The 17,260-nt window shown below is 38.6% G+C and overlaps 1 protein-coding gene across 3 annotated transcripts in view; it reads right to left on the minus strand.

Moving 5' to 3' along the window:
* Window positions 1-13,484: 13,484 nt before the first annotated feature.
* Window positions 13,485-17,260, minus strand: part of CUNH1orf87 (chromosome unknown C1orf87 homolog) — a 71,017-nt gene continuing 67,241 nt past the window's right edge. For 2 of the 3 annotated variants that reach the window (XM_031376810.1, XM_031376811.1), the window contains exon 12: window positions 13,761-13,921. In XM_031376810.1, coding sequence (XP_031232670.1) covers window positions 13,761-13,921 — 161 coding nt within the window. Of the gene's footprint in view, window positions 13,922-17,260 lie in introns of all 3 variants that reach the window. The other variant, XM_031376808.1, reaches the window with a different exon arrangement.

The following is a 17,260-nucleotide window of genomic DNA, read 5'->3' on the forward strand; positions in this document are numbered from 1 at the left end:
GAAGAGGAGGAGGAGGAGGAGGAGGAGGAGGAGGAGGAGGAGGAAGAGGAGGAGGAGGAAGAGAAGAAAAAGAGTTATTGGAAGACACAAAATCACAATTACCAAGTCAGTGACTCCATTTGAAACACACTTGAAGAGTTGGTGTTCTGAAAAGAATATGTGTTTGGAAAATAGTCTTAGTTCTTTCACATGTAAATTCTGTGATCTTAGTCAAATCCTGTCTTTTCATCTGCTGTGTGGGACTCTCATGTACTTGTTGGTTTGCTACAACTGTGAAATGATACACATACTATGAGAATAGGACCTAGGGTGTTAGCAAATTCATGCAGATTCCAGGTCAATGTGATTCTTTCAGCCTTTCTTGTGACTAGAAAGAACTTTTCACATCCACTCTCATTACATAGAAACTGATAACAGTGGGCAATCTTTATCACTAATGTGAAATCCACCTGGGAGAATCCTTCTTCCTACCTCAGAACTGATCAACAGGGCCTCATGACCCAGCTCTATCCTGCTATGAGCTCATAGGAACAGATGGAAAATGGGCTGGGCAGATGGAAAAACTCCATTTTCTGACAGGAATTATTTATTTGTGAAGTTGGAACCACTTGGAGTGACTATTTTGTATTTAGAAGATGAAATATTGTTATATTCACAACGGGGCCATGGAATTAACTAATGCACTGTGACTACTAGTGTCCCTGTGAGACAGGGAGAAGGAATAATAATGGGGCTTTTAAAAGTGATCCAAACACATAAATTATTTACTCAGTGTGTGACAACCATTCCCTTGAAGCTATTTCTGCTGATGGTATTATCCTTCATGCCCTTCCTATGAAAGACACTGCTCTTTGTGACTGAGTTATTACAGAATATGAACATTGTAAAACACATAGCTACAATTAGGAGACTTGTTTAGCATTGGCTGCTATGTGCGTTACAGTCCATGTTTTATATCTGTTAGTTGTGCAAAGGAGGAACCTTAAAGGTGACTTTCTAGATGGAGAATATAAAATTCAATGACATTGATCATGCAAATAGGAAGAAAGGGGCTTTCCCTACTTTTTGTTTTCTGACTTGTTACCCTAAGTGTAAATCAAAACCGTAATCTACCATGGTACTTCTGTGCTGTTTATGTGGCATCTTAAAGAATATGCTGAGTTTCTTGGGTCTGGCCCTACTTTTCCTGGCTTTGTAACCTTATCTTTTGCCTGGGTCATCATTTGTGTTTGCAAACAATTGCATTTCCAGTGTAGAGAGCAGATCCCTCATTCAGAAATTTTACCTCTCTTACTTATGCTGAGTGGAATACTCACCTCTGTTACCCATGGGCCTCATCTGACGCCCTCTGGTCAGTTGCTTTCCCTTGTTTCACCTTGGTGTGGTCATTCTCTAGGGAACACTCTCTGACTGCAGCCATGCTTCTGTTTTTGTGCCCTGAGCTATAGTTGATCTTGCTGGCATTCTTTCATATGTTATTAATGTAACATTTTGTTGCACTGAACAGGGTCAATGTCCAGTTGCATAGAAGCCTGTAAGCTCTGTCTTACTCATTGCTGTATGGAAGGGTTCCAGCATGACATAAATTGTATTTTCTAAACTGATGAGTGAATGGATGAACAGATAGATGAAGAACAGTGACAAATACTTTCTTCTAAAACAGCCACAAGATGTGTTGACTGCAGCAGTTGTGATAGCCTTAAATTTACAAAATTAGCTAATATATTTTGATAGGAGCTATTTTACTAATGCCTCTTGGCAATCTGAAAAATGTTGAGGGAAATTGTGAGGGAAATTGAGGGTGGTGGGAGTAGGCACAAAAAATTTGTACTCTCTAAGTACCAGAGGGCAAAGTTACCAATAGGCTCATTCCAGATAAGGATCAGTACTGGTTAAATGTTCAATGTAATCAGCGGTGTTCAGGAAAGAGCATTTTGAAAAAGGTCTGAACACAACTTTGGGGACCCATTCAAATTTTCACTAATGCCTGGTATACAGTAGGCAATATGCCAATAGTTATGAAATGGTAAAATGTGAAAATATACAGGCTAGGCTCTTTTTTTATCCCCTGACAGAAGAAGTAGATGCTTCAGAAGGAAGATATTTTTAAGATATTACTGATCACTGCAGAGCAGCTCAGGCTGGTAGGAACCACATGTTCCACAGCTGGGAACCACTGTACATAATTCATGGCTAGTCTGCTTTTTAGAGCCTCATGATGTCTTTTATAAAATAGAAATTATAGGCCCACAACATGTATTCAATCTTGAGTGTCCTTCTCTTACCCTTAGATTCAGTGAGCCCTGCATGAGGTAACGTAACAAATCGCAGAAGCTCACTGTTGTACTGAGATCAACGTTCCCTGCATCCTGCCAGGCAGGTTTTGCCTGATGTAGGAAGCTAGATAATAGGGTACAATAAAACTATCAAGTTTAATAAGGATGACAACAAAAAATTGTGTAGAAGTGAAAAAATAAAAGAAAGAATTGTAGTGAAGGAATCTGAGGATCATCTCTGTCTCTTATTTTTCTGGTGCTTTCAGCAAATGCTACAGAACTTCTCTGAGCCTCACTATCCTGAGCTGCAAATGGCCACCATTATTCTTGTGTCCTGCCTACTTTGGCTCATTTTTATTTATTGTTCCTAGGTCATGGGCACATTTACAAACATACAGTAGATGATACTTAGATTACCACACTGATTGGTTACAAACTAATCTTTGAGGGTACACGAGGCACACCATCCTAAATCTCTGCTTTCAGAGTACAATGTGAAACCCTAGGCTCGGAGAACTCCTGCTGTGCATTGGACTTTGTTGATATTTAACTGAGAAATAGTCAGCCTCTAGTTACATGAGATCTTCTATACCTTAAAACACCTGGAGAATATTTTGCTTAGTTTTCAAGTATGAAGGTGACTGTAAAAGAGCATCAAAGTTCAAAGGCTGTGATGTTCCTTTTCCCTTTTTTTCTTTGGTGTTAAGGTTGTCAGAACTTGACAGTCATTCAGACTCTTTAAACAAATTGTCTGTCATCCATAATGTCTAACATTTAGTAGCCACCACCTTGCTTTTGTATACAGACAGTTCTTCAGACAATTGCTTCCAAGGGCAGTTAGCTACCAATCATATTTGCAGTCAGTTCACTCATACAACAGTTCTAATTGTCAATGTAGTTCTCATTATGTCTAATCAAGACTTGTCTCCCCATGACTTCTTCTATCCTAGCTCCCCCATCCCCACCCTACAATATGTCTAGTCCTTAAAGAACAGAGTTTCTTTCCTATTTGGCTTTCCATTATTTCATTCTTTTTTCTTAGATGCTATAATAAGGTTGGGTGATTCGGTGCTGAATAAAGGGCAGATGTTGTTCACCAAGGCCAAGCCTGATGGGAAATTAAAATGAACAAAGTGCTAGGCTAGTTTATATCATGCTTTACACATAGAAGGTTAAAAATGGAGGCTAGTGATTGGGCTATAGAAAGTTTTATAAAGATAAGAGACATGTGGTATAGATATTTCAAGATGAAAAAGTTCAACTCTTTAACTAAAGAGAGGAAAAGGCATTGCAAGGATGATGGTACGAATAAAAATATCTACAAACAGATATAGTATCTTTAGGAAGCAGCTAGGTGTTTCTGTGTCTGGAAGTGAAGCTGAACTAACACTGATAAATAAACCAGGAGCAGAGGAACCCAGTGAAGTGTTCGGTTCATTCCTCAGGCACAGAGGAAGATATGCTACGTAGAGTGTTTATGTGAGTTAGGGAAAGTGGACAGTGTGTCTTGACAGACATCAGAAAGGAGAACATATATGCTTTGTTTGTTTGTGAGATGCATGTAATTACAGCATTTTACCTCCCTGCTGACTCTCCCATATACCCTTCTCTGTTTTTCAAATCCATGGCCTCTTTATTAATTGTTATTGCATGCATATATGTATATAACTATATATTCCTAAATATAACCTTGTCAGTCTACATAATATTACCTATATGTAGGTTTTCATGGCTGACTATTTGTCACTAGACAAAAAGTTAGTGTGGTCTTCCCTGGGGAAGTCCTGTTCCCATTCTTCCTCCGTTGCCCATAGTTATTCATGTGGAGTTGAGGCCACATGACTTTTTCCCTATCCACTCTGATATGTCTGTTGGTGTCCTCCTTGTTCAGCTCACTTTTAGATAGTCATATTGGTGAGCTGTATAGCCTCTGATGTTACTACGAGACACCATCTCTTAGAAAACTCCCGGGTCCCTGGTTTTACTATCCTTCTGTCTCCTCTTTACCAATGTTCCTTGAGATGTAGGTGTAGAATTGTTTTGTAGAATTGTCAAATGAGATTGAGCTCAACTTCATTTTAATTGTTTTTGGTTGTAGTGGTCTCAGCCTATTACAAAGAGAAGCTTTCTTGATGAGATCTGATGGCTACACTTATCTGTGGCTATAAGGATGAGTGTTTATAGCTTGTTGTTTGTAACAATTCTGGTTTAGTAAATTAGAATTTGTACACTTTTCTCCAATAACCACAACTTCACTCATACTATTTTGGTCTTTTTATACATGCTTTTCTTTTGGGATGAAGGTCATCTTTCTTCACTTACCTAGAAAAATCCAACTCAGCAGTTCAACTGAGTATAAGAGCCTTCTCTCTCAGGAAACACCAACTGATCCATTCCATTGGGGACATTCCTTCCTTCTGTTGTACCTGTTTCTCCCAGGAAAAGTCTAAGAAAGGGCTTATCTTACCTATACAATCAGTTATGTTCTTGTCATAATTTGAATCAAGTGCAGAGGAAAAGACCTGTGAGAGTGCTAACCTCTAGACACTTATTTAATGTGACATATGCTTTGAAAAGGGGGTATTTGGACACAGAGATTGACATGCAACCAAGGAAAATATGAGAAAATTAAGTCAGAGACCAAGGTCATGCTCCTAAAATCCAAGGCCTGCCAAGAAATGTCATCAAACTAGGCAAAACTATAAAGTAACATAAAGCAACCCCCTTCTAGGCTTCAGACAGAACTAGCCCTGCCAGACTTCAGCTCTTGCTTTCTAAGACTTCTAGCCTCCATGTCTCAGTTTGGAAATTCTAGCCTCCAGTCTATGAAGTGATTCACTTCGGCTTACACTTTCCAACTTTAAGTATTTAGTTAAAGATGACCTAGCAAAGACTAGGAAGATGCCTCAGTTGTTAAAAGTGCTAATTGCCCCTCCAGAGTACCCACATCGGACAGTTCATGACCACTTGTAGCTTCAGAATATCTGAAGCTCTCTTTTCATCTCTACAGACATGTACACACAACACATATTTATACAGATGACACAGGCATAGATACACATACACAAATAAAAATATAAAATTCTAATTTTTTTTATTTTCTGAGATATAATACAATTACATTTCCTCCTCCTTTTCCTCATTTTCCTTCCAAGCTCTCCCATATCCCCCTTTTCTTGTTCTTTTTCAAATTCATGCTCTCCTTTTTTATTAATAGTACACACACACGCGCGCACACACACACACACACACACACACACATACACACACACACACAAATTCCTAAATACCCAAATACAACTACACTCCTAAATTTACAAATGAAACTTCTTCAGTCTTCATGATGTTACTTGTTTATATATTTTTGTTTGCTTTCCAACAATTAGTATTGGATAGCCAACTGGTATGCTCTACCCTGAGGAAGACTATTTCTCCCCCTTGCAGTATACCTTACTTGCTTATAGTTCTTTGTATCTGTTTGAATCCTCTTGGGATTCATACAAATATGTCTCCTGTTATTGTTCCTGTTAAATTTAGGCAGATATGTTGGGAAAAACTTATGGATGTGATCAGAAATTCTAAGGAAACACAGTCTCACAGGAAACTCCCTGATCTTCTAGCTCTTACAATCACTCTGCTCACTCTTCCCCAATGATCCCCAGGCCTTAAGTGTGGCAGTTGTGCTGGAAATATAACTAACTCTGAATTTTGATTAATTGTAGTTTTCTTCAATGGCCATTGTTTGTTATAAAGAGAAATTCCTTTGATGAGGGCCAAGGACTAGCTGGCCCTGGGTCTAAGGACAAGTATGTAAAATGTGCTTAGAGAGAGTATGCTGTTTTCACAAGGTCATAGCTTCAGGTTCTCTTCCAAGATCCTTAGGTTCATTGTTCATGGGTATTTGTTTAGGTGCCCAGTAGCAGGAATGATTCCCCTCCTGTTGCATGGGTCTGAATTCTTCAATAAAAAGACATAGGCTGACTAAATGGATGAAGAAACTTCTTTGTGTGAAAAATATATCTTAACATTAAAGTCATACATAGCCTTAGAAAAATAGAATGGACAAAAGTATTCCAATCAAAAGCAACCAGGATGCAAGCAGTTATCACTATCCTAATATCTGTCAACATATACTTCAAACTAAAACTAAACAGAGAAGGTGGAGACCTATTTCATTGTAATCAGGAGAATAGTTGAACAAAAAGTTGTTGATGTGTGTAGCTTTTCTACACCACTGGGAACAGACCAAACTACCAGCCCACACACAGAGAATATTGGATTTGCAGAAGAACACAGACAAACACAGTTGTTCAATTTCAACTATCGTTTTTGGCACAGTTGCTGGGTGCTACTTATCTCCCACCTGGAGAAGTTTGTCCATATTACTCTTAGCACCTCTCCACCTGCCCTCAACTTTATTTGCTCAGTTACATCTGGTCCCAGTTAAACACTCCCAACCCTCTACCTGTAAAAGTGGCCAATGGCCACTTTGCCTGAAATCTCACATGGATGCTTAGCTTTTCTGTCTCTGAAGCATGGTGGACTCTACCTCCTTTCTCTCCTACATCTGTCTCTTGCCTGTGCAGACCTGGGAATCCCAACTATTTCATCCACCCAGCAATTAGCCCATGGCTTCTCTACTGATAGATCAAGAACCAGTTGGGCAACAGGACCTTAGCATCAGACCCACCCTTACAAGATGTTACTATCTAAATTTGGTACTATATATGTACCAAATTCTAGTGGACCTAATTTTGTAAAAACATACTACTAGATTTAAAATGAGGTTTTGTGTGTGTGTGTGTGTGTGTGTGTTTGTGTCTGTGTGTGTGTGTGTATTTGTGTGTATGAATGCATTTTTGCCTACATGTATGTATGTATGCATGTATGTATGTATGTATGTGTGTATGTGAGTATATATGCTTACATGACAATAATAGAGGCCAAAATTTTGAACCACAATGGCAATTGGCATGATTATTATCAGCCCATTAATTGTAGGTGATTTCAGTGCCCCATTTTCTTTAATAGACAGGTCATCTGAGCAATTAATGAACAAAAATTCTTTTATAAAAGACAATATCTTCTAGATATGGTAGAGAAGTTGCACCCAAAAATAATCTCAGCAAATAGTATAATTCCTTAAATTACACTTGCATAATGACCACACCAGTCAGCATGGATGAAAGTTTAAAGAACTACAAGCAGTCAGTAGCTGCTGAGAGAGAATTACTTCTCTCTCTCTCTCTCTCTCTCTCTCTCTCTCTCTCTCTCTCATGCACACACACATACACACACACACACACACACACACACACACGCACGCACACATTTATATTTACTCTTTTGTTTTTTGTTTTTTGTTTTTTGTTTTTTTTACAGTCCAGTCATTATCCTCTTCCTAGTTTGCCCTCCAACAGTTCCCCGTCTCATTCCTCTTCCACCTGTCTTCTAGAGGGTGACCTCACTCCACTCTACACCCTATCCCTACAGGCATCCCCACTCCCTGGGGCCTCAAGTGTTTTGATGGTTAGGTGCATCTTCTCGCACTGAGGCTAGACCAGGCAGGTCATCCAATCTCAAATTGTCAACCCTAAGCACATGTAATAGAAGCAATATTAAATTAAATCAGTGTGTGTGAGGTGTGTGTGTGGTGTGTGTGTGTGTGTGTGTGTATGGTGTTTGTGAATGTGTATGTATGCATGTATGTATGTATGTATATGTTTTTATGTTTGCATATAAGTTTACATGTATACTTATACAGCTTATACAGCTTATAGAGGCCAATAATCAGAAAGGGATTGAGGGGCATGAGAAGATTTGTAGGGGAATGATGTAGAGTGATGGAAAGAATGTAAAGCATATTCATGTATGAATGTCTCAATTTTTTAAAATGTGATAGAAGCCCTATAAACCTAATGCATTTATTCATACATGAGTTTCTCTAGTTCCCATTGCATTTCGACCCTCCTGAACTTGAGTCAATACTGTAGGAGAGAAGCAAGATTCCCATTTCCCTTCCCCCTATCCCTTATTTCTTTTCTTTTGCCAATAAAGGCCAGGCACAGGATAGCAGAGTCATCAATCTACATTCTCAATGTCCACAGGGAGAAGAGAGATGGATTTTGGAAGAACAAATTGGATTTGTCTGAAGAGACACATAGTGAAGAGTCATTTCTCAGAAGGTGTCCAAGCAGGAGGAAGCCCAGGGAATCTCTGCTTAGAGCTGACTCCTTGAAAGCAGAAAATGAGCTTCAGTTATAATCTTCTGGGGATTGGCTAACTAGCCAGAACTTTGGAATTCTGATGAGACAGACTCTCAGTCTGAATCCTCCTTGTGCAAGAACAGAAAATTGTGTGGGATAGCAGTGTGTGTGTTTTAGGGATTGGTACCAAGTGCCAATTGCTCTTCACAAGATAAATCTCCCTTGGCCTTTGTCAGAGCTCAATCTGCCTATGAATTTTCCCAGATTCTATCCCCAGAAGCACCATCTGCTAGTGATTGGCCTACCATCTGACCATTTACCCTTTGTCAACTGTCCTCCACTGGGCAACCCCACTACCTGTTGAAGTCTACCCATTGTCCACTTTGGAAAAACTGAGTCTGAAAAGCAACAAAACAGAAGAGAGGGAAGAAGGAAACAATGCACCGTGTAAAGATCCAAGGCCAAGATGTGATGTGGGAAGGACTGGAGTCTTTGCTCAGAACCTGGGGAGGGAGCATGTGGCCAAGCCAGGGCCATATTGTGTCCCAGGAAGCCTGATGGCTCCACAAATAATATTGATGCCTTTTGTTTGGAAACTTTTGTGGCAGCTTCCCACTTTCCAACAAGCCGTGGTAAATGCTGGGCCCTCCCCAAACCACTTTGCCTTTTGCATGGTTTCTGGCCAACTGTGCAGGCAGATGAGGCCCCTCAATGCTAATGAGGGAAAGGGCTGGCATTCCTGAGTCACTCAGCTCTGGGAAGCCAGCCTTTGTTGCTAAGGAGCATTGGAACTGTAGCTGAAAGGCTCATAAAGACAGAGGGGAGAGGGAGAAAAGAAAGGCCAAGCACTTGTCTCCAGAACTTCACAGTTCTCTAGATGGCACCAAAGCTCTCCAGTTTCTGATCCCAATTAGAGTATCACCCCCCTCCTTATTGTTCCTCTTAATGATCTTGGGAAATTCTTCAAGTTAGAAAGCTCTTAGCAAACTCTGGACTATTCTATCACTTTTGTTATGCTTTTGCGTCTGTGAACATAACACCCCCAGGTGGCTGGAGAATGCTTTGTTACTGGCTCAGAAGAGTATGGAGCTGAGAGAAAGCAGCTGGGGTTTGCTAATGTTCATGTGTGGGCTCCATTCAGTAGGTGTTCACCAGTGACCCACATGGTGAAGTATCTGGGCTTTGGTACTGGTGACAAAATAGAAGAGGCTATGCTTGGATTTGCTGCCAGTCTTGCTGGACAATCAGGCCATTCATAGGGGTGTGTTGTACTAGTTGTTTTCTGCCAGTGTGGCCTACATAGCATTGCTAGACTAGGAATTTACACAACAATTTTTCACTCCTGGCTCAGTCACTCTCACTAGGCCTGTTAGAAGCAATGTGATTTCTGTAGTACCGTGAGTTTCAGTTTTTTCAACCGTAGAATGGGCACAGTAATGCTAACTATTTTGTAAAGCAAGAAAACCAATTACAGGCAAGAGGGTAATGTAAAATGCAGTTTCTGCTGACCAGGAAAGCATTCTGAAAATGAGCCAAATGCTAGTTTCAGTATCTGGAAAAAAAATCTAAGAATTAGGCCTGTTGTGAAGGAAAGTGCTGCATAAAAGTAGAGGATACTTGTTTCCTCTATGGTACTTTTCTGTGGTATGCAAGATATACCACTAAGCCATTGATGCAATATCTCATTTAATATGAACGGAATGGTGTTGCTCTGGTAAAAAGTGAATTGCTCAAGGCAATATGGTATGAGAAAGTCTGCTCCTGGTGAGAAAATGCCTTTATCCTTTATTCTCTCCATCTTTAAAGTTTATGGTTCTTGGAAAGTTAAGGCATGCATACTCACACACACAAATACACACACACACACACACACACACACACACACAAATACACCACTGCATCATCTTTAAGAAACTTACTGCATACTGTCACCCACTTAGGAAAGTCATACTGCAGGAAGCTTACCAATCAACAGACACTGGCATTTACTTCTCTATCTTTATTAGAATTCCACAGGGACATACAGTGAGTATTCAATAAGCCACTACATGAGAATAATAGAAAATAACAAATGCCACAATGAAATTCTAAAGTGTAATGACATCATATTACTATTTATGTAAGTTTGTTGACTTCATAGCAGACATCCTATAACCTCTCCTGTCACATTGTTACCTTAATAAATGATCTTCTCTATGAATTTATATTTTATTTCCTCAATTTTTACTCAGACAAAAGTAATGAGTATACTCTCACAATATATACAAACACAGACAGATAAGCATAAATACTACCCCTAGACCAAGATTCCCTTCTTGCCTAAATTCTAAGCATCCTCTGATCATGTAGTCTGATTTTATGTAGCCTCAGAACCCTCATCCCTGCCTCTGACTCCTTTTTGTGATTGTGCATGTATTCACCCCTCTGCTTTGTTGATCATTTCCCATTTCCAAGGGGAAAGTTCCCATTTCCCCTTGCCATATTGAAGTTGGGCCCCAAATCTCTCCTCTAAGGCAAAAATCCCTCAAAGTAGTCCCTATGCTACCATCTAGTTATAAATAAAGACTTTTATTGTTCTTTTAAAAATAATGTATACTTTATTCTTTGAGAATTTCTTAAAACATTTTTTGATCATATTTGCCCACATTTCTTTCTGTAATTCCTTACTGATACATCTTTTCTCCCATAATCTCCTGCTTTGTTTCAAAACAAGTAACACAAACACACACATACATACATTCACAGCTATTCACACACATACATACACACATATATACACATATACATGCACTCACACAAACATGCACACCACATACACACACACATAAACGCATATATACACACGTGTACACAGACACAAATACACCATACTTACATGTGTATATACATACTCATAAATAAACATACACACATATATACACACAAACACACATACACACACACACACACAATATTGGGTAAAGATGTGAATGATTCAAAAGAAATTGTTGCTTATACCTAGAAGAACAAAATATATCTCAAAATTTGTTTTGGTATGGAAATGATCGGATTCTCTAATATTTTTCCACACAGACCATTTGTTCAGTGTTTTTTTTTGTTTTGTTTTGTTTTCTTTTTTTGTTTTGTTTTGTTTTGTGTTTTTTTTTTTTGAGATTTCCTGAGAGTTTATGTCTCCTGCATACAAAGAGTTGTAAAAATGGCATAGCTTCCAGTGTTTATCACACTCTTACAAAGAAGTCCAATTACTTTCTTCTTATAAAGAAACTGAAGTTCAGAGAGTTTAAGTCACTGCCAAATTTACTGAATAGTGAATGGATTTTAGCTGTTTTAGAGCCTGTTCCCTTTCTATTCTTGGTATAATCTGGATGGTGAGTATAGAAAGCAGGTTATGATCTGGTCATGGTTTTCCTCCATAAAGAAATATCCATTTAGCCAAAACAAATGGAGACACTGGTTACAGACACAAAGCTCTGAGGACACCTGTTACATTGCAGTGTCTATAAATAAGGCCTGTCTATTTACATCCGCTGGTTACTAACACTGCTAGATCAAGAACTCGATTGGATATTGGACAGAAGAACCTAAACAAGGCAAAATCTTGCTGTTGAAGATCATGACTGAGTTCATTATTCTCAAATTCGGTCTCGAGTTCCCTCTATCCCAGCAGCCTCTCTAGTCCACCTGCCCAGAGATAAAGGGTATAAAATGATCCACAGTTCCACACAAAGTTACCTCTCTCTGACAAACAACTAGCACAGTCATAGTTTTCTTACTTTCTATTTTTCTGAGCCTACTTGCTCATCTGTGAAATGGACCTGTGAGAGATCTTACTGAGAAGTCAAAGTTGGGGGAACATAGGGTCAAGTTCCTGGTACTTAGTGGATGCATTGAAATATTAATCCTAAAACCTTCATTTTCTTTACTTGGTTCATTGTCAGAAGGGGAAAGTCATGTCTATCTTTACTCTGTTGACTTCTCAGGGAAGGTTAGTAGTTCTAGAAGTTAAGTTCATTAAAACTTAAATTTATTTTTGTGAAACTAGGAGTTTTTGCTTTTGTTCTTGGATGTTTGTTTATGCGATATTGTCATTGCACACCACACTTTAAGATGGATAGTCTGTCGTGCTCAGAAGATAGTTTCTTTGATTGTTGCCTAACATGACCTAACTCATCCATCTTATCTCTCCTACCATTCAAGCTCAGCATCCAGTTTAAGTTTCATTAGTACAGGTTCTAGTAACATCTTGTCTCTGAAGCTTCAGGACCATGTTCCTTCAGTTGAACTTATGGCTATATCTGTGCTGCTTGGAAAAGGAAGAGCTGGAGATCCAAAGAACATGTTAAAGACAGAACTACATGGTTGGTGGAAACCCTACCAAATTTTTCTGCCCCAAGAGAGCAAAGGACTTCCAAAGTGTAATTTCAGGTATCCTTCCTTGAAACTTCTCTCAGGGACTCTGGGAAATGTCTTTGGAGAAACTGCTCAAATTGGCTAGTTTTGCCATGGAAAAGATGTTAGATTTACATAGAAAACTCAAACTTTAAATCATTGTTCTGCTTACAGTTAAGATAGTGTCAAAACTTTTATTTTATTTTTGTTTTGTTTGTTTTGGTTCTTTCTTTGAGACAGGGTTTTTCTTTGTGGCTTTGGCTGTCTTTGAACTCACTCAGTAGACCAGGTTGTCCTTGAACACCGAGGCCCACCTACCTCTGCCTCCTGAGTGCTGGGACTCAAAGGTATGTGCCACCATACCTTTTATTTTTCATATAGTCAAAATCATTCCTAGAATAGAGGCTAGTATGGTGGCCTATTTACCTACATAGGAAATTATTTATTAAGGCCTTTAGGATTCTGAGGCAGTAAGATTATGAATTGAAGGCCCATAAGGACTATATATGTATACCTTGTCTCAAAACTATCTATTCTACGCCAGATATTCTGATGAGTTATTAATATTATGAATGCATTTGGACACATGAACTCATACTTTTTTTTCAAAAAGTTTGTTTGAAATGTAGAAAACAAATATTAAACACATTGATGATAAGCACTAAAAGAACAGAACACTTCAAGTGATTATACTCTTATGTCAGAAGAGAAAGCTACATCTCTCTGATCATTGTGACCCGCTTCTTGTCACAGCCAAGTCCTGGTCAAAACTGGCTAGAACATCTCAGCTCTGACAAAGCCTCTGCCCAGCCCTCAGACTGAGGAGAAGCACAGGTCCCCATCAAGGGGGGATGAGAGACACAGCTACTCTCATGGTGTGTGCTTGTTCTCACAGCTCTTTTAAGTACTGAAGTGCTGGCTCCAAGATTATGTTTTCTCCAGACCGGTATCTTCGAAAGGCCTGCTCAATTCTCCGGGGACTCAGGGACAAGTTGTAAATGAGGTTGTAGTTGTGAATGAGGCGCCTGGCTCGCTCCTGCTCCAGCACTCCTGTAATGACATGGGTAGATAAAGTTTATCAATTTTTAAGAGGAGGGAGACTAAAGAAAAGATATATGCTAGCTTGAATGAGCTGTAGGTACATGTTTATCACTAATGTTTTATAACTTTAAGATTCTTAAAATTTACTTAAGATATTTAGATTAAGATAAGACTTACACACCAAAGAAGACAACTTTGGGGTAGAACAAAGCAGATAAATCCAATAACACCACACATTTGTTTTTAAAATAATTAAGCTTATTCTTTGTATACATACTTAAATTTAAAGGCATTTTTTTTTTTTTCACAGAAGTGGTGTGCTTGCTAAACCTGTTCCTAAATATTTGGGACTTTTCTCATCAAAGTATCAGTGAATGTTCCCAAGTGTGTAAGAGTTAAACTGTTCCTGCTTGATACACATTTTCTGTGACTGTTTTCAACTAACCTGTGTGATAGATGTGTGGATCCAAAGAAAGCATTCTGTCATCCATATGTCATCTGTCTCAATGATGACAATGTCAGCATGATTTCTGCATGGAAGTTAGGTGTTAAAATAGCTGGAGGGAGGACTATAAGCGTAGACTGCAGCATCGTCAATGATCACGCACTGCTTTATAAGCCTGAACTGTGAGCTTAGACATGTTAGATAACAGCATTTGAGAATACAGAGGAACAATCTGTTGCCTATACAAGTTCTCCAACCCATGGAGAAGGTAAGTTATGCAAAAGATTAATGGAAATGGAAAAATCTTTATACTAATGAATATAGTCTATTTCTCAACCTCCATCCCAAGCATTGTACAATATTGATTCATTGGGTTTTTATCATTACCCACTTCACATAAGGAGAAACTGAGTTCTAGAGTTGTTCAATCACTTGCTTAGTTAAATTAAATAGTTAACTGCAAGGTTAACTACTATATCATTATGAAATGAGGATAAGAGATTAGATGTGGGTCATAGTGTCTGCTAATTTTGTTCTTTGAACCGTGAAGATCTATGTCATTAACTGCCAAGAAAGTGTCACAACATTTTAAAAAGATGTAAGATACATCTCATGTGTCCTGGTTTGTTAACTCCCAACTAGACACAACCTAGGATCTCCTTAGAAGAATCATAGTTAGGAATTATCCAGATCATGTTGGCCCTTCTGCCTGTTTTGGAGAATTGTCTGGATTGTTAATTGATTTAGGAAGATGCAGGTCATTGTGGGAGGCACTCTCCTTAGGCAGGTGGTTCTAAACAGTTTTAATAGGATGAAAACGTAACTGATCAGAGTCTGGTGTTGGATCATATCTTCTGACCTAAAACAAGCAAAACCTCATTCTCCTTCCAATAGCAGATGTAGTGAGAATTCAAGGAGATCTAGGTTTATATGGATCTAATTCCTACTAGCCAGTATGCCATCATTTTGAACTTGAGTTCTTCCTCTGCAAAGAAAGGTACTATGCCTTCAGTCTTTCTGATGTGAGAATTTAGAAATGAAAAGAATACAATGTCTAGGCCCAAGTCCTTTAAGACATTCTACCTCTTTGCACTTTATATTTTCTGTTTAGACTTTGGTTCATTGGATGAATTCTTAGTATACTGTTTACTCAGCCATTTGTTTCAGATACTTTCTTTCTTTAGAATACTTGTCATTCCTTGTTCCTTCTCTTTGAGGCTATTTTCTTCACAATCCCCATTAGAGAATAAGTCCAGTAAGTTCCCAGAAACACTGATTTGATGATGGATGGTCTGCTGCATCCTGGATAGGGAATGTACTGGCCTACTTAGCTCCTTGCACATAATAAAGAAGAGTGAGTCATCTGTGGGCAGAGCAGGTGTTGTCAGCTCTACATCTAGAAAAGGCCTTCATGGTCTGTGAAATACTGTGGCCAATGAACCAACAGCATGACCTTAGCTAATCCTCTTTCCCATTAGACAGTTGTGGATGTTCCCAGATCTGGCTGATATATCCTTTGGCCGCTGAGCAACTAGCAAACTTCATAGAAACGGAGAAAACAGGCATAAACAGTGAAGGGGGCATGAAAAAGGCATCTCAAAGACATCAGAATCTGTCCCCAAAGTCAACAAAAACTACATTTTTTCTCAGACTGTTTCATTCCTATTAGAAAGGTCCAAATCTTTGGGGAGTTTGTTAGCAACTAAGTTTAGGATCCAGAATACATTATGACTTAACATTTTATTTAGGAATGGCTTTCCTTTCCACTTAGTATATAGCTAGGCTCAGGGTTACTTCAATAACCTTTTAATCTCTCTTCTTCACTGTAGAAATCCTCTCTAAATGACTTATCTCAGCTTTCACGATAACCTTCCTGCTTGAACTGTTTTTGTAGATTTTGGTAGAGGGTGATGCCTCATCCTAACTCACAGGATCACAGTATAAGCTCAACTTCACCATGCATCTAATGACCAAATATGTACTTCTGTGCCTGTCCTGTTCATCCTTTTCCCTGTCACAAGTCAGCTCAACTCCTAACATTTGGAGAAGATGGCTTCAACTTAGAATGGCTTGATGAAGCCACCAAAACATTCCTCCTGCCATGCTTCAGTTCCAGCTCTGTCTCCCCTCCTCAGTACAGTAGTCTCTGGTACTTCAGCTTACATTACATGCTAAGCTTTCTTTCATATATTTTTTTTTACTTCTTATGTTAGGAATTTTAATTGATACTTTTTATGTAGTACCATGTGATATTCCAATAAAAATATCTTCTCAAATATTTATCATTTCTCTTAATAAAATTACCCAGAATTCATTCTTTCTAGATCTTTTTCAAAGATATGGTCCATTAGAACTCCTTTCTTATATTTAATAGTAACTGAGCACCTTATGGCTTTCCTTTGGACTACTTAATTTTCAATTCATCCTTCAGTCATAAAACTTCATTATGTATCACCTCTTTACTCTTCCTCTGTAATGCTGTTAAGTACTAACATTTTGTGGTTCACCTAGAAGTCTATCCTTGAGGGCAGAAGCCATGGCTCAGTCTTTCTGGATTTCCTCCTAGTCTAGCCTCTAACCCAGGTCTGGAGTCATTAATGCAGTTTTAGTAAATATTTTATTATTCAGCTAGCTTATTCTTATATTTAATAATTTCAGGTCTTTCTAAATTTTTTCCTTCCTTTTCCATAATTATTAAAAATCTTGGGGTGTTATGCTATTATATTTCATGAGAACTAAAATCATATTAAAAATTCAAAACAGAAGAAAAAGAAGACAAAGGGAATGAAGACTTTGCCATTTTTACACGAGTGCCTTTGTAGGGCATGTCAGCACTCAAACATTAGTGATCCTTTTAATATTAATAAAGCCTTTGCTGATCCCAGAAAAGAACTCTTCTTCCT

This window comes from Mastomys coucha, unplaced genomic scaffold (genome assembly GCF_008632895.1).
Source record: "Mastomys coucha isolate ucsf_1 unplaced genomic scaffold, UCSF_Mcou_1 pScaffold18, whole genome shotgun sequence".
Taxonomy (NCBI): domain Eukaryota; kingdom Metazoa; phylum Chordata; class Mammalia; order Rodentia; family Muridae; genus Mastomys; species Mastomys coucha.